The 25,380-nt window shown below is 36.6% G+C and overlaps 1 protein-coding gene across 1 annotated transcript in view; it reads right to left on the bottom strand.

The window, feature by feature from the left end:
- Positions 1-24,147, bottom strand: part of DICER1 (dicer 1, ribonuclease III) — a 45,137-nt gene extending 20,990 nt beyond the window's left edge. The window contains 18 exon segments of the mRNA XM_065685520.1: positions 18-200; positions 2,623-2,776; positions 3,112-3,325; positions 4,158-4,337; positions 7,510-7,649; positions 8,794-8,869; positions 9,356-9,488; positions 10,925-11,079; positions 11,179-11,421; positions 12,402-12,534; positions 16,356-16,828; positions 18,869-19,037; positions 20,434-20,594; positions 21,405-21,539; positions 22,450-22,580; positions 22,987-23,149; positions 24,000-24,122; positions 24,124-24,147. Of these exon segments, the coding sequence (XP_065541592.1) occupies positions 18-200; positions 2,623-2,776; positions 3,112-3,325; positions 4,158-4,337; positions 7,510-7,649; positions 8,794-8,869; positions 9,356-9,488; positions 10,925-11,079; positions 11,179-11,421; positions 12,402-12,534; positions 16,356-16,828; positions 18,869-19,037; positions 20,434-20,594; positions 21,405-21,539; positions 22,450-22,580; positions 22,987-23,149; positions 24,000-24,122; positions 24,124-24,147 (2,990 nt within the window).
- Positions 24,148-25,380: the final 1,233 nt, after the last annotated feature.

Here is a 25,380-nt window from a genome sequence, read left to right as displayed (position 1 = left end):
AATATGACCATTGTTACCTTGAAGATGTGTGGTCCACATCCAGCAGTGGCTGGTTGAGATTAGTAAGGTCAAGATTATACTTTGTTTTATAATATTCAGCAAAAGTTTCATATTCAGGAGAAGGGAATTTACTGAGTGGAGTAAGGTCAGTGTATACATCAGCAACATAGAATCGATGAGGCTGATCAAAATTTCGATACCTAAAAAAAAAATAATAAAAAAAAAATAGGCATATGTTAATATGTTATAGAGTTAGGGTAAAGTTTGTGCTAAGTTCTTAAATTTTCTAATGTGGTCAGGTATAAACCATTAAATAGCTCACTTGAGAGTTTTGATTGGTAGGTTTTTTGGTTATAAACCCCATTTGTTTACACAACTCAAACACTAAATGAGAAGCGTGCTAAGGTCAATCTATAACCTCTGAAATTTCCCCAACAGAAACATTTGAACTAAATGCAGAATTTGTGTCTTCAATATCTAAGGCAAAAATTAAGCTTTAGACAACAATTGCAGAGTAATGCTGCAAATCGCAATTCCTTAATTCCAAACAACTAACAATTAAACTTGATAATTTGCCTTTCTAATGTCTATAGTCTTCCATGTACTGCTATCAGAAGAAATGAAGGTCTACTGCATGTGAAGACTGTACTGCCTCTCATCTAAACTGGTATTTTAACCAAGTCATCCTCTAAATAAAGTTAAAATACCAAATACGTAAGGCAAATTCACAAGCTTTCCAAGGTCGATGCAGTTCTTGTAACGCAGCAAGAATGTTAGAAAAATAAAGCCAGAATTCTGCAACCCCTTTATTGTGGCTGCTGATGTTCATTAAATGCTATGGTGCTAAAGATGCAAAGGAAAATAATAAAGAAATTAAATCAACATTCAGCATTTACATCTGTGTATTAGCTTATGTAATCCTTGATCAGCTGCATCTATTATTTTAAGCTTCTATTCAAATAGCTAAACAGACATCCCTAAATAAAATGAATACACTATTAAGGACTCTAACACATTTTTAAGAAGTCTTTATAGCTTTTTTTCAGAGTGAAAAAAATCAAGAAAGTCATATTATGAGGTTGTCTAAACTTCACTGAAGAACACGCTGGTTAAAAGAATTTACTGAAAACTTCCTTATCTTACCTTATTCATAGTCACACCTCATCTGAAGAATTCAATTACAATTGTACCACTACAATCACCATACTATGCTTCCCCTGAGGAGTTTACAACCAAGTAGGATATATGGACAAGCACATATTTCCACCATTTTTACGCTGACTGAAAGCAGAAGTACTTAAAATTCTGAGATTTCTTCATCTATGAAACAGGGTCAAAATTTTTTGGCTTCTCCCAGGCCTGAGCATTACCAGATGGCAACTAATAATTGTCATAAAAGAAAGGTACTCTTTTATGAGGTACTCTGCCACCTCCCCCAGAATAATATTCATTTAGGCATTGTGGCTAGATCTTCACACAGGTGAAATACCACAGCTTCATTCACACCACCTATGAGCTACTTGTACAGTGCTAACCCTGATCACACGAAGTAATTCTTACACACTGTGATCGTCTGTTGCCATTATTTCACACAACCATTTTTACCACAGTATCCATCAGCACTGGTAGGCAAGACATTTAAAAAAAAGAAAAAATCTAACAAAACAAAATATTAATATTTATCTTTGATATATATTCTACAATTACCATTATTTACAATACACTAGGTACAAGCACAAGCCAGTCAGTCCATTTTCTTCCTTCCCCATCATGCCAGACATGACATAGGGAATAATTAAGTCTCCATAAAACCTACGAATTCTGGAGAACCCTTGCATATCCAGTACATAAAATGACGTAGATTTCTCCTCTGAACAACACTCAATAGCAAGACTTATTTTTTTAACTGGTCTTTTTCACTTGTCAATATTTCCATCTACCAACAGCACACCTTCCTTCAGCAGGCCTTTGATGTGAGTAAGCAGTAACCAGAGAACAGGACTCCCACTCAATTGTTCAAATTAAAACTGGTTTTGGTAGGCCAGTTCCAGATGAAGTCACATTTTATCAGAACACTACATAAGTTTAGTGGCGAACTCTACTCTTCCTTATGAAAAGGTCATACTGGAAGCCCTAAACATTTAAATCATCTTATATTAGACTAAGTATTAACTAAAAAAATAAATTAAAAAAATTAAATTATTTGAGACACTGCCAGATACCTTCAGATTAATAGTAAAATTCTTCCTCAGGGACTGTAGTGATAGGACAAAGGGGAATGTGTTCAAACTTAAAACAGGGGAGATTAAGGTTAAATACACAGAAAAAAATCTTTAAAGTGAGGGGGGTGAGACACTAGAACAGGCTGCCCACGGAAGTTGTGAATGCCTCATCCCTGGCAGTATTCAAAGCCAGGTTGGATAGAACTCTGAGCAACCTGGTCTACTGGGCAGTGTCCCTGCATGGCAGGTGGTTGGAACTAGATGACTTTCAGGTCCTTTCCAACCCAAACCGTTCTACGATTTCTTACAAGCAATTATCTTGCAGATACTAACATCCCATATTATAAGTGTTTACATAAATACAATAGGTACATACCTGAGGTATGTACACAGTACTCACCGTGGAATGATAACCGCATCCTGGTAATCTTCTAACTTGAAAATAAAAGGCATTTCTTTTGTATACTGTGTACTGGGAATGCCTGTACGTGCTTCAGATTTCTCAATGTCTTCCATGAACTTAAAGTCAATGTCCAAAGTGCTGGAGTCATCAACTTAGAAAGGAAAATGCGTAACTATTCAGAGAAGAGTTTTCCAGGCTGAACTTTTCTGAGAAGTTGTAAATTACAAATATTCTTCCTTATTCTATATAACTTGATTATTTTAAAAAACTTACCAAGGAGACATATATATGATTTCAGACCCCTACAGAGTCAGCTGAAACCTACTATAAATCAACTTAAATAATCAAGTTAAAACTAATTTGGAATTGTCAAGAAATAATAAAAATGTAGTATAAAAATTTGTCAGTTACCACATACAATATTATTTCTACAGCTAACACTTAAAATTTAATATAAACACAAACCAACAAGAGCTCTCTTCTTACCAACATTAAGAGGTAGAACACAATAGGCTGAATCAGCTTCTGTGGGTTTGAACTCTAGTGCAGGTTTCTCGAGACGAAGAATATGCGAAAAAATATACTGATGGAGTCGTGTTATCAGCTCAAGCATTTGCAGAGACAGAGTAAAATCAGATTTCTTAAGCTCAATAGATATTGTAACCTCTCCAGAGCGAGTATACACAGGAAAATGAGGAATCTAAATTAAAAAAAAAAAAAACCCACAAAAAGAAATCAAAAGAAAAAAATGCAGAGTAGGATTCCTTTACAGAGTAGTGGTTGTTTAGTTTAGATACTGAGGTAGCACTTGCCAAAGCAAGCTGGATCAGAATTTGGCCCTTTGACGACCTTCAATTATCAATAAGGTTTTGAAGGCTTAAAGAATGACTGATTTTTTAATTTTTATATATAATACTTCTTCTTGTGTTTTACAGCTCTTCCCTTTCTACAAGACCAAATAAAAATGCCTTTTCCATTATGAAGGAATAAATGTGGAAGAAAACCAGCAATATTCCTGAAATGTCATTTTCTGAGAACAATAGAAAATATATTTTGAAAAAATATTCCTCAGCTGAATCTCATTCATAGTAAATGCTTTTCTATTAAAATTTTCTGAAGCAAGAGGTGCCAATTTCAATTAACATGGACTACTTTTTCTTCTGCTGCAGACCAGGAATGCTGACAGGACTTGTTACCATAGCTTTCACATAAATAAGGTAGCACTGTAGCCTCCTCTATAGCTGATAGACCACTCCTATCATACCTCATATACAAAAGGATGAGCATTTTGAATTTGCCGCTGCAAAATAATAAAAAATAAAACTGTAAACCAAAATTTTGGCAAAAATAGAACAGACAGAAAATGAAGTGGCGACCAGACTGCTTGGCTATTGCTGCTTATTTTCTGGAGGTTACTTTGTATCAAGTAGTTCTTAAGGACATTTCCAATTCTTCAGTTTGAGGGTGGGGAGTAAGTGGAAAATGACAGGTTGTAGGGCATGTAGAGTAAGGAAAGAAGCTAGATTAATTACCTGAGGTATAGGTTTGGCTGTCAATATGCCAAAACATCTTGTTGTATCCTCAGGAGGATACAGCTTTCGCCTCCTGAAGTTGAGCTCATCAGGTAGAGGAGTCGTTAACACCATTCCTATTACATACAGGTAACAGGGCTGATCAGGTTTGGGATAACTATCCCTCAAACATTCTGGAATCTGAAAACAAAAAAAAAAGCCCCACCAATTAATACAAATCAGCTAAATTCACCCAAACACTATCCTTTGATCAAGAATTCACGTTTATTTAGAAAGGTATCACTAAAAATGCGGAATAATACCAATTAATCAGGACGTAACAAATGTTTTCTTTCTTAAGCAAAAAGACTGGCCAGCAGCCTGGCCTGGCAACCATGAGATCTGTCCAAACACTTGGATCAAGGGAGCACGATACTCCCAGACTTCTCTATTTGCCAAGAGGCAATTCTAATTCATCCCTACACTTCCTCTACATCCATCCTGTGTTAGAAATACAAGTCTTAACAGTAGAACACAGGCAGCACTTCACCATAAACACAACTGAAGTTTTGATGCCAATTTCCATATTTGGCTAGTAACTCTAGAGTGCTTTATGACTGTCGTGGTTTAAACCCAGCCACACAGCCCATCCACTCACTCCCCCCCCTTTCTTGCTCTCCCCCTACTCCTGGAGGGATGGAGAGGAGAATCGAAAAGAATGCAACTCCCACGGGTTGAGATAAGAACAGTTTAGTAACTAAGGTATAACACAAATCACTACTGCTATGACCAATAATAATAATGATAAAGGAAATAACAAGGGAAGAGAACATAACACCTAACCGCCAGCCCACCGATAACTTGCCCCACCCCACCTCACCAAGCACCGACCGATACCTAGTCCAACCCCGCAGTCCCTTAGCTCTTCTGAGTAACTCTCCGCTACATCCTGGGCATGACGTGCTGTGGTATGGAATACCTCTTTGGCTAGTTTGGGTCAGGTGTCCTGTCTCTGCTTCCTCCCAGCTTCCCCTCCTCCCTGGCAGAGCATGAGACTCACAAAGTCCTTGGTCAGACTAAAACATTTGAGTGGTAACTAAAAACATCAGTGTTATCAGTGCTGTTCCCAGGCCAAAAGTCAAAACACAGCACTGCGCCAGCTATCAAGAAGGAGAAAAATGACTGCTACTGCTGAACCCAGGACAATGATCAATGTTCTTCAGACCTTAAGAGTAGAAAAAAAGTATGCACAGGAAAACCCTACATCCCAGTAATTCAGTTTTCATACAAGTCTGGCTGAACTTAGAGGTTCATCAACAGGGATTCTCTTTTCCAGCAGAACTGTTTAAAAGTATCAATATGGCTTTGTTACACTTGGGACAAGCACACAAACAAGATTTGATACATTGCCCCTTCGCTCAGGCAATACACCATGTAAGTTTTCTATTAACAATTCTAGCTAGCCACAATTCTTTTAACTCTGCTGCTCGTATCTGTCATAGACCTTAAGAAATCATGCTTTGTGTTTGGTAGGAAGTTCATTACTTTTTGTCCCAAAAAAGATCCTCCCATTTATCTAAAAACTAAATTGCAATGCATTTCCCGTATTTTAAAAGTTACACTGTTGCAAAACTATGGCCTTGGCTTAATGGAAAATTACTTATAAGTTTAATAACCATATTAAGCCCAAAAGGATCTTGTAGACCTTAAACATTTGCCAAAGCTTCTTTTCCAGATGTGAAAAGTTGGGACAAAAGCAAGGGAAAGTATTCTTGGATTCTGTATTGAAAAATAAATGAGAAAAAAGGAAGCATCACTTGACAAATCAGCTCCTCTGAATGAGAGATACCATGATCAGGCAATTTACGAGTCACACCTTTTCTAACAATCACTAGTAAGTCAAGAGGACTGAGAAAGGCACGTGTAACAAGAAGCACCAAGAAACATTGTGCAAAGATTAAAACTGTTTGTGAAGTCTTGCAAGAAAAAGTTTCTCATCTGTCATTCCCTCTGTAATATGATGCCATGGTATCCTTTCCAAAGCTTTCCTAATAAGCAATTATTTAAACTACTAATAAAATTGGAGCACATGGAGGATGCCAGTAATGGAATTACTTAAGGTCTATCACCATAACTGGAGGCTGCATTTGAACATACAACACAGTTTTGTAGACTAATACTGTGAATGTACACGCTTGACATTCCTACAGGTGACCAAAGGCTATCTGTTCTCCATGAAATTCTGAAATTCTGTGTTTGACCAGTACAGTCACCAAAACAAAACCCACAACTTTGACCCCCTGTGCATCTACTTCAATCTTCAATTCTTTGTCTAAAAATCCAGTAACTCTTCCTTTGCTGTTGTATATTTAGAATCATAGATTAGTGAGGGTTGGAAAGGACCTCAAGATCATCTAGTTCCAACCCCCCTGCCATGAGCAGGGACATCTCCCACTAAACCATACCACCCAGGGCTTTATCCAACCTGGCCTTGAACACTGCCAGGGATGGAGCATTCACAACCCCCCTGGGAAAAACCATTCCAGTGCCTCACCACTCTAAAAGTAAAGAATTTTTTTCCTTAATATCCAATCTAAATTTCCCCCGTTTAAGTTTTAACCCATTACCCCTTGTCCTGTCACTGCAGTCCCTAATGAATAGTCCATCCCCAGCATCCCTATAGGCCCCCTTCAGATACTGGAAGGCTGCTATGAGGTCTCCACGCAGCCTTCTTTTCTCCAGGCAGAACAGCCCCAACTTTCTCAGCCTATCTTCATACAGGAGGTGCTCCCGTCCCCTGATCATCCTCCTGGCCCTCCTCTGGACTTGTTCCAAAAGTTCCATGCCCTTTTTATGTTGAGGACACGAGAACTGCACACAATACTCCAAGTGAGGTCTCACAAGAGCAGAGTAGAGGGGCAGGATCACCTCCTTCGACCTGCTGGTCATGCTCCTTTTGATGCAGCCCAGGATACGGTTGGCTTTCTGGGCTGCGAGCACACACTGCCAGCTCATGTTCGTATTCTCATGGACCAACACCCCCAAGTCCTTCTCTGTAGGGCTGCTCTGAATCTCTTCTTTGGTTATTTACCAGATAACTTAAAGATTTCAGATTCTTAATGCAAGGCATTTTTTCCTCCTAGTTGTTTCTATAACTAGGCCAATACAGTCAACGAGTTTTACCGAAAGTGTACATTCTTTGAACTTCAGGCATGCTTCCAGAGCATATCGTCTGTAAGCCCATTCAGGTAACAGTGCAAGTTTCCATGCAGATAAAACTGTAAAGTATTCCACTATAAATGTAAGACTTGTAAAAGATTCTTATCTGAGAAGATTAAGAGTTAGTAATTTGATCAAAGTGAGAGATACTAACAGCTTTAGGATAGCACTGTCTCCGCTTTGTAGAGCCTGGCCTTCCTGGAACACTGGTTTCTTCTTCATCATGTAAATCAAGCTCTTCCTCATATTTAACCGTTTCTTTACCAACAGGCATCAAATGATCATCCAGTTCACCTGAATATTATGAAAGAGTAGAAAGAAAAAGCATTATGAACAATCAAATCTTGGCACTTTCAGATACTACACAGCAGATGTGATTGCCTGTAAAAACACCTCAGCTAAGGTTTTAAAATACACTTAACTACTGCAAGGCTCAGAATGTGTAACTTCGGGGAAAGAGTGAAAAAGATGGAATTTCGGGGGAAAAAAGAACCAACATCAAAACACCAAAAAAATCCCCTCATTTAGGGTAAAAACCCTCTTAAATTTTAAGTAAAATTTAATGAAAATTCCAAAGAAAACTAAACTATTTTTGCCCATAGAAAACAACCAGGGACTGAAATACCCATCTAAAAAATCACTCACATGGAGTTATGCCAAGAAAGATGGAACAGTTATATTCGTCTATCATTCTAAAAAGGGAGTTGCTACCATTAAATGTTCACTCCCAATACTGAGTTTTGCTACCATGGTATTTTACATTTGTTGGTACGAATTCAGGGATCAAAAGATTTAACTGGGGGGGGGGGGTGGGGTGGGGTGGGTGGGAGGAAATACAAACCCCAGACCTAGAGATTTAATTTTTTCTTTTTTAGATAAGTAAAAGTTTCTGTACCTCATCAAAACACTCTTAAATAATGCCACAAACAAAAAAAAAAAAGCTGCATTACACTTACTAGAGACAAGAGAGCTGAAGTAATCCTGCAATTCCCATTTTTGGAACATGACTTAAGATACAGTAGAAAATACAATAAATGTAGGGTGGTGTATTTCATAATTTAATTTGTTACAATTAAAAAAAAATAAAATGTTATCTTTTGGCTGCAGGATATAGTCCCTGACCTATAATCAGCATCATCTAGAGAACAAAACTCATTTCCCCTCTATTAGGTAGATTCAATGTCAAAATCTGCACATCTCATATTAATGTTACGTTTGCTGTTTAAGGCAAGATATATTAAATAACAAGCTTCCCCTGGAAAATTTAACTTCAGCTAAATTAGTAACATGATTGTACTGCAAAACAAGGCAAGAGAAAGGAAACTATAGCAGAAGGCTATGACAGAGATATATGTATATGCATAACACCCGTTTCATGTTCAATTTCTCAATTATAAAATATTCTTTACAAAAGAGGTACTGTTTTTCCAGTTCTTACCAATTTTGTGCAGTTTTTCACAGCAAATAAGAGCTACAACTCTTTCAGCCAGTCTTGCACAGCTCATTGGAGGACCCTATAAACATTTAAATATGTCTTAAAAACTTCAGTTAATGCATTACTTATTATACGTGTCTTTAGTTTAATAAAAACATATTAGGTAAACAAGACTTTTGGAAAAAATACATTGACAACAGTTTTGTGAAGATATTCAGGCTTATGCTGTTTTTCACAGAAGCCAGAATTACAAAATAACAAGAACTCAGCAAATTACTGATCAAAACCAATAAAGGACATTTTTCTATAAAACTTACATAAATGTGTGGGGGAAAAAAAGGCACTTAGAAGAATATCTAAATATTTTCGCCTTTGGAATAAACAGTAACTACTTGAAAACAGATTAAAACAAACACTGATCTAATAAATACAGTTATAGAGCACAATACAGGGAAAGAAAAAGTGATTTACATAAGTAACAATGACATTAATTCTAGAAATAGCACAGACAACAATACCAACATATTTCACTTAGTTCCATGCTTTTCTTTCCCCAGATACATACCACAATTGAAGCTCGAAGAGGTGAGTTGATTGGCAGGTAGAGAGTAGAACAAAACGTATGATCAGGTAGTTCTTGTGTTTTACACTTGGGAGCTAGGTGTGTAAATGGATCACTTGGTAATCTAGCGCAGTACCTAAGTTGACAAAACATTTTACAACTCATCAAAACCTGCAAATTGAAACCTAAACATATTTCAGTGGAACCTTGCTTTACTGGTGTAAATGCTAGAAGATGACTTCGGGCCATAATGAGCACTGCAAGGGTACGCTAACTTATATTCTACACTACAGAGCAGAAGACTTCTAAGTCCTTTACTACAAAGCTAGTGTCTTGCAGGGTGGTTTCAAGGTTGCAATGATGTACAGGACTATTCCATCTCAGGTCCCAGAATTTGCATTTGTTTAATCTCCTGAGTTTACTGTTGTTCTATTCCTCCTATTTGTCATGGTCCTCCCTCTAAATGGTAGTATTTCCTCCACTGCACTCACTTCTTCCTCTACCAGCTTGGCATCAACTGCAAACATGCCAATGTTATACCATACTGAACCTCTCGATGGGCCATGAATAATGCCACATATAACCAGCTACCAGCTAGCTTTTGAACCATTTACCATTACATCCTTCAAACCTGACTGCTATGCCAGGTTTTATTTACCAAGCAGTCCACCATAATGGTCTGCATCTCAAGAATTTGGCTACTAAGGTACTACAGCAGTTGCATCAAAAGCTTTACTTAAGTAAATGACATTCACTGTGCTTCCCCATCTTAGAGTCAGTCACTTTATCACAGAGGACACAATAAAGCTGTTTAGGCTAAAATTGCCCTTAAAACTGCTGGCTGCTGCCAACCCTCTTCTCTTTTACATGCCTGGACAGGGCTTCTATGATGACTCAGTCAATAATATTCCATATGACTGTGGTAAAACTGACCAGTCTGTAGCTCCCTGGGTCTTCTTCCTTGCCTTTTTTCAAGTGTCATAACATTTAACTTTACTTGTCGCTGAGGACATCCTCTAAATGCCATGGGCTTACAAAGATGACATTTGGCTAGCTTCCGTGGAAGCATACCATCCTGTCTTGTGAACTTCTAGTGAGTTCAGCTTACTATATGTTTGTTTTTATATACGACAACAGATTGCTATGACATAAGACACAAATATTAGAATTGGAAGAATTTATTCCAGTTTTAACAAGCCACTTGATTTTTATTTTAAGCTAGCTTATCAAGAGGAAAAAACAACCCAAACCCACCCTAATAAACTTACTACTCATTTTTAAACTGAACGTTTTCAGGACAGCTTTAAATTAAACAGAAATCGATGTTGCTACATCAGAGCAAGAACCTCTGTAGGATAAAGAGGCAAAAAGCAAATTACCCCTTCAAACCACCGGGACTGCTTTCTCTGGGAGAGAAGATATCATGAAGTTCTTCAAGGTCCTTTCCAACCTACCTATTTTATGATTTTAAGATTCCTAAGAGGAAAGGTGTACAATGCCCCAAACTATGTGAAACAGACTACAAAAGTTTTTATTCAAATACAAGGAGTAAAACATTAACATGCCTCTTACCTATTTATGTGTCCAATAGCAGTGTTTATAGTAACTCTTGGACTGTTCTCATCTGGCCTCAACACGTAGGGTGGAAATATATCATCATCATCAACAACGGGTTCAGTTTCAGTTTCACTGGTATCAACAGATTTTGAGCATTTGTTTCTGAGGATCTTAACATTTCAAAAACAGGACATAAGAGACTTTCTCCCTTAGAAAAAAAATACTGTGACATATTCAACAAAATCAGGCACACCCCTTTAACCTCATACCTTCTCAATTGCTTTGTATGTCTTCAGATCTTCTTCAAAACTCTTGATTTTGTCTGTATCTGCTAACATAATGTAATTGGAAATTGGTGCTCTAGCTCTTCCTTTTGACTGCACATAGGAACGGTATTCTGTGGGCAAATCAAAACGCACCACCAAGTTGCATTTTGGTATGTCAACACCCTCTTCTACAATACTAGTAGCAATGAGTAGGTTGGTCTCATGTGCTCGAAATTTTCTAAGAACCTGAAAAAATAATGAAGGCATTTGAGAGATTAGTCTGAGATCTGTTTCCATCATAAGATACATCAGAAGCCAATAAAAAGAGTGGATCAGATGTTCCAAAAATTTGTCTAAATATGCAGATATAATACCATTAGAAAAAACGCTTTCCAGAAACACAGCAAGACTATCAGAACAGGCCGATTTCTCGGAATGAAATCTGGTAAGTGGAATTAGATGAGTCCAAGAAGCTACTACAGCCATTAACAGTGGAGAAGATCCCACGCACTTATTTACAAGTTTTCTGCCCTAATATTAAAAAAAAAAAAAAAAAAGATGCTTTCAGGACAGCAGCTTTTCCAACCATTTCTGAGGTCAAAACATTCTTGGTAGAGTAGAGCATATTCTAGAACTGGTACTTCTGATATTTATACTATTTACTAACCAATACTAAGGAAAGGTTTGGGGGAGATGAGGCAGCCAAAAGGACAACCCAGCCAGGAGTATGCGATAAATGCATTTGCTTTCAAAATACTGTGAATGCTTTAAATGAGGTCAAAGTCATGGGGCTTTATAAGTATATAATTTAATGATTTACCAAATTCACTTTTAGCAAAGATAAATATTAAAACCAACTTAACTGTTGAAAATGTAAATGAATTTCATTTTCATTACAGTATTACAGGGCTACTACTAACCCAATGCAGAATAATAATAATAAAAAAATAAATAGATGGTTGATGATCTGACTAGACACAAACATGACTTTATGTGAACTTTCAATTTCTGCTTCTGTAATATGACATAGCAATGTCCCCACACATGTTTTGTTTCTTTTAATACGAAAGTCACCTGTATCTCCAGTAGGTACGCATATTTGTTAACCAAGGGTATCCCCTGGACTTCCAATGACTGTACCCCAGACACTGCTTGCTGATGAAAAAAAAAAAAAAAAAGGAAAATAAAAGGTGCTGGAAGTACTCAATTATTTTTCTTGAAGTTACCTCTTCCTGTTTTCTGAATTCTACTTCCATCTGCTTGTTACGAGGTTGGTTCTTGCCAATGCCATGTCCAGTTATAAAATTGCTACTGATGTAAGCCAGTTCTGGATCTTGCTTGCCAGCTTCTTTTATCAACCTAAAAACATTACACGCATTTTTAGAAGTTGCACAGCCTAGCAAATGGAAAACAATATTTTGTTTGCAAGATCTACATTAAAATTAAGAAAGGAAGCATGACAATTAAGCCATGCCAACACAAACTGACCTTAGCCTTCTTTAAAAACAGTAGTTCTAGTGAAAAATCTTTGTCAGGAGAATAAAAGACGATCTGCATACATGCACAGCATGAGTGTGCATGTATTATACATTTCAGACATGCAAAGGTAAAACCAAAGCCTTAAGGCTCCTTGTTGTGAGTAGGGTGCTGTAACAATTGCTTTAGTTAATCTAACTTTCTGTAAATTATGAGTAATTTTAGCAGAAAGACCTGTAACTGCTAACTCAAGGCATGTTTCCTCAATATAAGTTTTTAACTTTTAGGTTAAAACATACATGTTATTCTCCTTAATATTAAAATACATATTCTGTTCAGGTATACTAATGACAAAATGCTGACCTCTGTTTCTAAAGACTGATGCTCAGCCTACCTAGTGAGATGCTTACTACTTCTGAAATTAACCCAAATTCATCTACTGTTGGAGGATTTAATCCAATTCAAAAGGCACACTGATCAGGGAGGTAAGGATCAGCCACGCTCTCAGTTCATTCCCCTATGTACTTCTTTAGGTTACGGAAGTAGAAGAGCATAGCTTCTCCAATGTTTTGATTTCACAGACAAGGTAGAAGATCGCTCATGTACATAATACACTGAATCCAGAACCAGGCACTTATAAATTTAAAAGCATAACTGCGCAAAGTAATTATGCTGTGGTATCTTTGTCTGTTTTCAGCATGGACCGAACCTGGGATTTCTGAAAAGTAACAGGTCTTCGAGCAGCTGAGCCAATAAAAATCAAGGGATCATACAAAGAAATTTACATCCCTTGCAAATTTTAATACAGGCATTCCAGCACCACATTGCTCACAGGACATCCATCATATCCATTACCAGGTGCTCCTCATGTCTGAAGGACAGCCTGCCTCTGCATACTCCAGTGGCAATTCAAACCTTTCCCAATTAAACCTCTAGCAGTTCTGCCTCACATATACAAAGATGGGTATTGTGCCAGTCTACCACCTGCCCTGCAAACTGCTGCCAAACCAAATGGCAAATTTCTCCCTGCCCCTTCTATACTCAGAAGCTACCAAAGTCTCTCCTCTTTCCTGGTCTCCGTTTTAAACAGGATTGATGGGAACATAAAGCACCTTGACCACTTTGTTCCTTTGCAATCTGTTAAAACTGGAATGGACAGGAAGTACAGGCATGAGAATGGAAAAGTGGCAAACAGCTTGCTATCCTTGTGGAAGCAGACAAGAATGATTCTCCTGTACTCAAATGCATGCAATTTGTTAGTTCAAGGCTAAACTAATTCACATTTCCATATGTAGTCTAGGCTTGAGACAGAAATACTAAGAAAGCATGGGTTAGTAAGTGGACAGAATCCTTTTTTTAATATATATTTATTTTTCCACATGGCATTTCTGTCAAGTCATATAGCTTCAGTCTGAGTACCTACTAAGCATCTCAAACATTCTTACTGTACTTCACTCATTACAGACATGGACAATTAAAAAAATCTGAATAAACATTTCTCTCTGCACATCATTGGCAAATTCTTGGGAAGCACCCAAGACTTCAACTTTGTGGTTAATGAAGTACCATCAGTAGTAGGTAACAGGTGTTGTTTTTCAAACACATAAAATAACTTCTGCTTTCAGACGCCTCCCTAAGGGAGCTGAGGAACACTGCAGTGAAAATTAAAAACTCTGCTTTATAAAATGTTTCCTCTTCTGAAAAGGAGCTTATAGGCACCAGAAGCCCACTCCGTACACAAAATAAAACAGTAAGTGACGCACTTCATCAGTTGTGTGTGATAAAGTTGATTTTTTTTATCCTTCTTATTTGGAGTATTTACAATATGTGCAGTGGCTGCTGCTAAAGATCTCTAAAGAAAGATATTAGCAATGATTACTGCTTCAGAGAAAATTTCTACCCATTTCTCCCACAAAGTACAACACATGCCATAAATTTTGCCCTTCCTCACTCACAGACTTAATAAAATGAGATTCTAGCCTCTAAATAATGACCATAATACATATATTTTAAGAAAAAGAAAATATATTTTCTGCTTTAACTTAGTTCTGCGTAATGATCTATATTGGACTACTGGAAGCTTTAGTGGCTTTGATACCCAAATTCAAACACTATTCACTGCCTTATTCAATGGAGACAGTCTTTTTCCACCTTTATATGCAGTACAAGTATAGTTACATTTAGCAGAGGCCCTTGATCTAAACCCACTCAACAGAAGTGAGGTTACAGTCAGGTTCTTCACTGAAGGCTTTCAGACTTAATTCCAACAACTCAGGCCTGCTGAAAACCCAGTTATTTTGAGTCCAGGTGTGTTACATGAGGCTAAGGAAAGCCTGGTATAGCTAGCTTTCAGAAGTGGATAAAAAGTTACACACAGTTTTATTTTTTGCTACCAATAACCTGCACCAAAGGTGTCTATAGCTTAGAAACAGTAGAATTTGGTTACTGATTTGATCTAAAGATCACATTCTGTCAGGTTCAATGGCAGTTAGTATATAGTATCGTGCATAAATCAGTCTACAAGAATGCACAGTGGAAAAAGTATAGATTAAATCACATTCACAAAAAGAGGAGGATATTTTTCACAGTTCTGTTTTCTCCCATGGGATAATGAAATATTCATTTTCAGCTCAGCAAAAGTTTATAAGAATCTGTTATTTCTTCAGGAGCTGTTAACAAAGTATGTTCATTTACTTGAATAGGTTAGTTTGCCTCATATTGCATATTTACAAAAACGTTTATAAATGCAAAAAAGGCAAAGAAAAAAAGATGAAGCTCGCAAAAAAACCTAAACATAGGCAAGTGTGCAGATCAAAGAAGATATGACACACTCTATGACTATTGACTCTGGCAAAAAGATAACAGCAAGGTCAGATTCAGAGGTATCCAGGATGCAATAAACAAACTGCACAGCACATTTAGCACACTACCAAAAAAACCTATTAAAACCCCAAATCAAGGTAAGTGAATAAATCAGATGTCATTCATAGTTTGCGGAATACAGCATTAAACAATTAAGTGTTGTACATAACTAAAATAGATCACATTCAGGAATAAGAACTGATAAGGAACTACAGTGCCGCAAATAGGCAAATATTCTAGGGTTCACATTTTTCTCGGTGGAGACTGTAAGAAAGTGCTTAGTGTTTGACTGAATAAGCGTTTTATAAAAATCCAACTGTTAAAGTAGTAGTGATAAATCTTAAGAGATATTTGTGCAAGGGTAAATTTGATTTTCTGTAGACTTGGATCATATAATACTGTGATTTAGTAAGGTAATGGTAAAGTTTCCAGAAGTACTGCACTCAGTAGGCTAGAGAAGTTTCCAGCACCCACTGCAAATACAAATTTAAAGACTGGTTAAAACAAATCAGGATATACCTATTTTATAGGCTAAAAACAGTGTTTCATGTGTTGCCTTCTAAAGGAATCAAGTTACTAACTTAGGTCCAAAACAAGCCTGTGAGTACAATTTTCAAAGACACATATTCTTCTCATCCACCCCATATGCACACAGCCTGATTTATTTTTCTGTTATTCTTTATGCAGATCCAGTATGATCTCCTAAACCAACTTTATTTTTAAGTTCTGAAAATACAAGACAATTCCCTATATATTCATAATACACCCAAAAGCTGGCAGATGAGTCTGCCTTTCTTCTTTCTTTAAAAGATTTTATTTTTTCTTTAAACAAAAAGCTTTACCTATTTAGAACAACTGCTGTGTATCTTCTTTCCACAAAAATAATTCCACATAAAATATTAGTAAAGGGAGATGGGAAATTAGTCTCTGGCTTCTCTTTCTCCTCAATTTCTTCATCCTCCTCATCATCTTCAGAATCACTCCAAGATACGTAATTATCCTGATTCCTATTGTTATACCATTCAACACTCTCAAACTGCTGCCGTTCATACGGTTTATATTTGCGCAAGATTTCAAGCAGCTTTATTACTTTTGGGGTTACAAATTTCAGATCAAGTGAGGCAGGCGAGAAGTGCTCTTCACAGAGTGCATGTATTTTCCTTAGGAAAGTGTCTGTAAACAATAAAAATTTCCTGTGCAGCTCCTCTTGTTCATGTTTGATAAACTTCTGTAGCTCTCTCACCATCATCCCAGCTACCTTATCTGCACACCAGGGTCCCAGAACAACCAACACAGCTCGACAGTCTGACAATATCTACAACAAATGAATTCAAATATCAGTTCAAAGGAGTACATTCATGAACTATTCATTTAAGACTGGGATCTTGTTTCTTACATAGCACAATCTTTGCAAGGATTATTACAATTGTTCTATTATAAGAATATTTAGTAGTCTGCTTTTGTTATTTAAATGACCTTGGCAACTTTGTTTCTAATGGAGCAAGTTTCCCCCCTCCCCCTTAAATTACTACAGCTAAACTTTAAACTTTGTACATTTCTGAATTTCAAAAATCACACTAGCTTAAAAGAGTATTTTGCAGTTCTTTTGCAGAGATTGTAACTTTAAATTAACTTTAAGATAATTATGCTAAAAAGGAGAATACTTTTATATTTAACACAGAGCTAATAAAATTAATGCTTTACTGGGCATTTTTACTTTGTTACTGAGAGTTGCCAGAGTTTCAGAAGTATCCTACCAGAAAGTTGTGCAGTGGCCTTTGGGTAATCTCAGCAAGTCTAGCCTCTCAAAGGTAAAAAATTAGGGTATTGTATGTGTGGATGGAATAGAAAAAACAGAGAATTATACCCTACTCGGAGAAAACAGCATAGGCACTTGAGTACCATCAACGTCTTTTTTGACAGCAAGTTTTTTCCTCCACAAAAGCTAAAGTAGTTAAACTAGGAATCCAGAAATGGGTTGATAAATTACATTGACAATACCATTAAAAAGATTAATGATTTGGATGTATTATTACAACAGAAGAACTACAACAGAACTGTAACAACCATCAGGTTCATAGTTTCAGTTGCTGCTTTAATTTATCTTCCTTCCATTCTGTGAGGAAGAACAGGTTATTACCCTCTTTACCCTATCATCCCTGAAGTTTGTTGGCTATAAGATTTAAGGGCAAAATTTATCTAAACTACTGTAACTGTACACAGAGGCTTGACGTTCTCCAGTGCCAAGACAAAAGGCCCCTCAAACTGAAAACTGATTTCTTTTTCTTCATATGGGTGCCTTCATCTTAGAGAACTACTTGATCAGAAAACAAGCACACAGGGTTATGTGCGTTAGAAGCATAGCATTTAATCCACTCTTCTGGATTATGCAAATTCTGAGGATTCCCCCCACTTCCCAGCATTCCTTATGCATTTTAGCCTTTTGCATTTTAAGTTTAGCACAAAGTAAGCAGGATTTGCTTTTCCCATTCAGCTGCAACAGGCTTCCCTATGTATCTGGCAAATAATTGTTTTCTGGACAGCATCAAGAGTGGTGGGTTTCTAAGAATGTTAAAGAACACTTCAGAACACTTTGGGCTGAAGAAAAATATATTCTCCAACTTCCTCATGGACTATTAAAGAAGTACGACTCACTACAAACTTCTTGCTGAGCAAAGGCTTACGTATCTACATAGCTGTACCTCAGGAGGCAATTCCAAACCACAAAGCCCAAGAGGGAAACAAAAGCTGCCTGGACCCCATGTGTGACAGGTCAATACACCATGCCTCCTGGATCTGCCATCTCACATGACAACAGGGGGCAAACACATAAAAAGTTGGGGGCAAGCTAGAGGTTCAAATTCCATTCCAGCAAGGTGTAGCACTAGTCCAATATCGTTCCAAAATCAATTGTAGAAAGTTTAGATCTATGGCTGGAACTTTTCCCAATTCTTACTTTATCATCTTTCATTATACCTGGGCACATTTTTTCCAAATACTTCCTGAGGCATTAATTCCTCTTCTAGACTGAATTATTCAAAGGTTACAGGCGACCACAAAGATGTCAAATACTTGACTTCAGAAATAAGGACCCAATACATCAGAGAATTTTTTTACTACCTTAAGCAAATCTAAATCTCAAACTAGATGAAGTTCTAATAAACGGTTGACATTCAAGCCCCATTCATTTATGAAAAGACCTTCCCTGTTAGTGAGCACAAAAATCAGAACTCTTTTTGCTCAGATAGTCTGTGATGGCTAGCTTAGAAAGTTTCAGTAATGTAACATACATGGCAAAGAAAACAGTAATAAGATTTCTATTCCCCAGGCTTTTCACATAGCTTGATGTTCTTACCTGCTTAGAAATTAAGGTAGAATCTCTTTCTTTTGAATGTACGGATATATTGCAGTCATTTAGAAAAATAAGTGCTTCATCCAATTCCTTTAATAATCTTCCGTACAATCCACTTTTGTCAGTATATGGTCCACAGTCTACAACAATCTCACATGGCTGAGAAGTGTATCTTAATTGAGGGCAAAGAACAAGTTAAATAAAGCTTCTGGAAGTCAGAGCTATTTCAGCCTGTTAAGATTATACAGCAAATAACAACACAAAGTGTATTCAAGTACATTTCTTTCCACACCATGAATTAATAATGATGAATACATATACAGCTAAATACTTTTAAAGTAGAAAAACCACCACCCCAAATACTGAACTACTTAATTCTAAAATACTGTTCTTTCTAATACACTCCCTAAAAGAGGAGGTTATTATCTTAGCTTCACATACTGGAAAATTTACAGCAAACCAGACTGAATTTACTTAACCATCCTCACTTTTGGTTTTCCAGAATATACTCTTTTGATATACCAAACAAAAGCAATCTACATAACATAAGATTAGGTCTACGCATACATTTACACAAGTAAAATAATTACTAGTCTTGAATGGAAGAGCTATAACTGCAAAATTCTTAAAAGCACATGGTTTACGAAGTTTATAAGCTGCATTTAAAAAACAGCCACAAAACACCTGTTCCAGAACATAAAGAATAACCATCTTTAATTTTGTTCAAAACTCAATGACATAGTACAGCTAGTGCAAGAAAACATGCTACATATGATCATCTCACACTGGTTTTCCCCTACAACAAATCACCACCTTACCACCATCTTTATCGTAAACAACATTCACAGAACTATACATTCTATAAGAACAGAGTTTTCGAAAACACCCACTTGTTCTGATATTTCTATATTGTTTTCATTACTTCCTCTGATCTCCTACTGACTTTCAGCCTCTATAAACCCAGGTTACTCATTCATGGGGTGGAATCATGTAATTTTTCTGGCATTAGACCATCAAGTACTGTGGATGTTGCAACATTTTTCTAAATTAAATAGGAACATTATGGCATACACTTAACATGAACCAGTTACTCTCCAAACATAAGGCAGTGCATTTTACAAGTTCAAAATCTGTTGTGGAATGTGTTTTTTTTATGCTGGTGGTATAGTGGGTTTTGTTATGCTGGTGGTATATTGGGTTTTGTTGGATTTTTTTTTTTAGTTGGCTCGTTGGGTTCTTTGGCTTATTTGGGTTTCTTTTTAGTTGTTTTGTTCTTTTGTTTTGGTTTGTTTCTGTGCCTTGTTTTGTTTGTGGGTTTTGTTTTTTTGTTTTATTTGCTTGCTTCATTCACTCTTAGCAATTGTGGAGAATCTCTGAATATACAGGTCAATCAGCCAACAATGGTTTCTTAAAACACAAGTTAACATTCCCTCCCCACCCTAAAGAGAAGTAATGGTATCATATATACAGTTTTCTAAAATTTAAGAGGAAATACTTCTACTGGGTTACTCCTCTATCCAAAATGAAAACTCAGGCATCACTTTAAAAGCCATAATTGTATAACATACCTGTCTAAGACAACTAAATCAGTTGCAGTTTCGGCATTGCTCTTTAAAATTTTCTCCAGTTTCTGGATCTTCTCCTCTAACTCAGCAGGATCACACTTCCCATTTAAAATGGAAGCTGTTAATCCCAAAATTCGAGGACATGATGGATAACCCTCACAGATCTTCAGTAAAACAGAACGAAATACCTTAGGACAGTTATCCTGCAAACCTACTATCAAGCTAGTAGACTGCAAACTTAGATGCTTAGTTGGAAAAGGAACTGAACATTGAATCAATACTTTCTATTCTACTGACTGAGAGTTAAACTAGAAACTAAGTAACATTTAACAGCAAACATCTGGAAAAGTAAATATTCACAACATGGAAAAATATGAAGAGTTAGCATTACATGGAATAGCCTTGCTGCATCTACAAAACACACAATACTTCCACACCATCTAAAAACTAAAGTATCATCTAAAAAAATTGAAGACACATGCTCTTGATAAACTTGAAGAGAGATTCGAAATGACATCTTATACAGGTTTCTTGCATTGTATAAGCCAAATACCAAATAAAGCCAAGAATATCCCAGAAGGAACCCTAACAAAGATCTCCGGAAATCAGTATTTTAAAAATAATTAGAACTGATTAGCATATCCCATTTCCAAACTCAAATATTTAATCAAGGAATTCATAAAATTCCCAATTCTATAAAGATAACTTATCTTCTCTGTTAATGCCAGATTTTTCTTCAATCCCCACTGTAAAACACAGTGTATCTCATTATACTACTGAACTCTTAACTCATGACAACAGCAGAAATATTTTTCCACTGATATCTTTCCTTGGTAGCAAAGGTGCCTTAAACGGTTCCCACTTCTCCAGGACCACCCTGCACTCCCCTCCACCTTCGCCCTCTCCCCCCCCCGCCCAGCTCCACAGACGACTCCTCAACCAAGGATGAAAACATTAATGCAATGGAAACCCACCTTCATAATTTCACGGTATGGATGATCCTGGATTGCAAGATGGCACTCATCAAACACCAGAAGATTAATATTTGACAGGGATAAATACTCATTTCTCAAAACAGTCAAAGCAACATGACATGTCATAACCAGAACCTAGATGAAAAAAAACAAAAACACAAGTGCCAGTATAAGAAAAGTTCAAGCTGTATTAAGTCAAAGTGAAATAGGAAAGTGTTCTGTGGGTCTTGCTAGACAGCAGTAGCAAAAATCCCTCTGATTCATCTATATACAAAAGGTAAGGACAAGCAATAATAAGACATTCTTTACTAGAGAAATTACTCTGTCTGAAGGTTGTGTGTGTGTGTGTGTGTGTGTGTGTGTGTGTTTATGAAGGACTGATATATTTGGGACACACACACATATCACCAGTCACATCCCTAGGGAAAAAACAAACAAACAAACAAAACACCAAATACAACAAACAGATATTAACAGCAGCAAGACCACATAGAACAAATGCCATTAAATCCATAACAAGTTAGTGTCCCTTATGGGTCATCATGTCCTTGGCAAGAAAGATAGTTCTTCATAAACTCGTAAGCACCTGCAATGGTTACAAAAGCAGGATATTATCAAATTCTTTTTTAAAGGAAAACTCTTTTCTCGTACATTATCACAGATAAAAAGCTTCTAAACAAAATGATGCGCTATTTTTATGCTGACTTTGAACTCCACCAAGTATAAAAACACTTTTACTTTTCAGAGTTCCTCAGACATTTTCTCTCCAGTGTTTAGTAGTGGTTGATGAAAACACAGAAATTACAAATACTTGCATTACTGAAGGATACTGGGGTCAGGTGGAGGGGTGAGGGGGAAGCAGGGAGGAAGGATTGTAACAGAAAGGGCTGAGAACACCTAAACATGCTTTGCCTGAAAATTCACATACAAATAATATAAATATGCTGAATTTGAAAAAAATTAACATATAATTGGAAGAAATCACTTCAGATCAAGCCTAACTTACTGTAGATTCTGCTTGTGTAATTTATACTTAATAAATTACCTGATGCTTAGAGAATTCCTGACTCCACTTCTCTTTTGTCCATGATTCTGTTATCTCTAAACTCGAATACTCTCCTACTTTAAGATCTGAATGTGTTCTGACAGCTGACACTTGCTGAGCAACTTGATTTGCTAAGAAAAAAAAAATAAATAATCTGAATCACATAAAAGATCTTTTCATACATTAATTTTCAAGATGAGCATCATGTTACCTAGCACCATGTGTGATAGAAATCTTTAGCTTAGACTAATGTTAAGTCAGGCATTCATAACTGCCTCCAGGTAAAAGCACAGCAAGAGAACAGATTGGTAACTAAATTACATTTCAGATTCAATGCCTTAATTTCACACCAGGAAACAGAAGATGTCATAAACAGGTTATATTAAATGGATTAGAAGCAAAAGATGAAAGGTATCACATCCTTTCTGTTGAAGACTTTCGCATAAAGTTTGTCCTAACTGCTTTTACACAACTTCTATTAAGGAATGAAGATATTAGCAACATGTTTAGGAATTCAGTCTGCTTTTTTCCTCTTACCTGAGTTGACCAAGAACACAGTTCTTTTCCCATTTCTGTTGAAATCTCCCCTGATCTGATAGGACAGCTCTTTAGTGAGTAGTACTGCAATAAAAGTCTTCCCTGAGCCAGTGTTTAAGCAGACTATTGTGTTATGATCCAAAGCTGCTTCAAGCAGTTCAACCTAGGTTTAAAAAACAACGTCCTTATTTGCAGCAATGCAATGTAAAAAACTGAGTGAAATAATACAAGCAGTAAATAAACTACAGACAAGTCAGCAGTATTTCTAGACAAGAGCAAATTTGCTGCTATTTAAGTAGCTAACTATTATTGTCTTAATAGATGATTGTGTTGCTAGGTACGTTATGTGAAGAAAGAAGCTCGAGCTATTAAGTCTAACAGAGTATTTCAATTCAGCCAAATAAGCAAGTGTATTAGCTCAAGGTGATCCAAGTTTTTTCAGTAATACTAACCAAATGCTAGCTTTCAGGCACCTCTGCAGTGCAAAGAGAACTGAAATTCTAGAGATCAGAAATAACTTTCCTTAACAAAATTAAAATCAGAGTGCTCTGAGGGGTTTTCTGACATTACTGAGCTCCTTTGACCAGTATGTGGAAAAAAGAGAATTAAAAAAAAAAAAATAAATATACATCAAGATTTACTTTGTAGAAGACAAAAGGTCAGAGGTGGAAGAAGACATGATTGTATGCATACAATTGAGAGGCAGTGTAATGTTTACTGTATTTGTCCCTATCAGCATTGAAGAAAGCAGGAAAGGAATATTCAGCTTAATAGATGTTCTGTTCATTAGAGCAAACTGAGGAGGAATGGGGAATACTGCAAACATAGAACACAGCCAAGCAAAAGGAAAAGAGAGACAATTAACTCCCAACAGGTGGACGTGCAAGGAACACATGCCTAGACTGTGCGCAACACTGCACATTCTAGAGCTGCTCTAGTTATTTTCCCATTAAGTTAACGGATTTCATTGTACTTTTTTTCTGATGCTACTGTATTACTATTATCATTTGTACCTGATATTTTCTTGGCGTGTAAATGTTATCATGAATTGCTTCTTGCTGCCATGGTAGTCCAAAAAATGGACCCATTGGGGAGGAAGCAGGGGTCATGAGCTGCAGTCCCGCCATGCTGAGGGATTGCAAAGCAGGGCTTTTCATTCATTCATCCAGTGTTTCTTTCATTGCATTTTTGTTCCAGCACAGCCTACTACAAGAAGAAAAAGGAACAGTATTAAACATAGTCACAATATAAAGCAAGAAGAGAAAACTTAGTGTAAGAAAAGGACACTACTTGCTTTTAGTTCCAGTGTGTGCTAATATCATACTATTTTTAGAAGAAAATGTTAATTTGAAATTTACAGGCACTTTTCCACTAAAAGATGTGTGCGTCAAGGTATCGAAGAAATGAAAAAGATGTACTTTCGAGAGCAAAATTCATTCTATGCATTTGAATTTACACATATATATTTCAATATGAAGTTCCATTAATGTTCTGACAGAATCCCATTTAAAATATCTTTTAGAACAGATTTTTTTTAAATAATAAAGCTGTTTTACCTTTACTTCAGGAAAGAAAAATATTAATTTTCTAGAGTACAAGCATACATAAGCATCACATTTTCTATTTTTCTTTCAAGTCAAAATGTCCCAATGACCACTTAAAGCTTCACATACACACAAACAGGAACTTTATCCTAATCTGTCGGAAAAGAACAGGAACTACACAAGAACCTCAGCATTTTCAAATCAACAGATCCTGATAAGCTTATCTGTTTAAGGACTGGCAGAAGAATTATAAATAACCGCTGCCGACTCTGATAAGGACTAATGGAGAAAGAGAACCTTATCAGGTTAACCACCAATTTCCAGAAAGATATTCTTATTGATAAACAAACAAAACTATTCACAACTTGATGACAATTATGGAAAACACTTTCCTACTAAGGCAGTGAAGTTCTCATCACTGGGCTTTTCTTAAAATGTTTGCCATCTGTCAGGAATGACAGAGGTTTAGAAAAAGAATAATATCTACCCTGCTCACAGAAACTGACTAAAGCCTGGCAATCTAAAAATATTGCTGAAGCAGAATACAAATGTACTGCATCAAATCTTCAGAAAATTCCCTCAGTTCAAATCCAATACTTACCCTATTCAACAAGGCAGTATTTTCAAAATCTAGTTTCCCTGAAAATTCCCAGATGCTCTATATTCATTTTTGCATCAATCTCAAAATGAGAAATGCGTAAAATTAATGTTTTCAAATTTGATCACTCATTAGACATAAGTGAGGAAAAGCTGATTATCATTCTATTGCGCCCTTGCTTTTCTACAGAACAGAAAAGTTGGTTAAGTTTTGCAAATGTGCAGTGAGAAAGAAAAAAACTGAGAAAAGTGC

Source organism: Lathamus discolor, chromosome 6 (genome assembly GCF_037157495.1).
Source record: "Lathamus discolor isolate bLatDis1 chromosome 6, bLatDis1.hap1, whole genome shotgun sequence".
In the NCBI taxonomy this organism is placed as follows: Eukaryota; Metazoa; Chordata; class Aves; order Psittaciformes; family Psittacidae; genus Lathamus; species Lathamus discolor.
The sequence above is the reverse complement of the archived record's forward strand: the minus strand, read 5'-3'. Positions and strand labels throughout refer to the sequence as shown.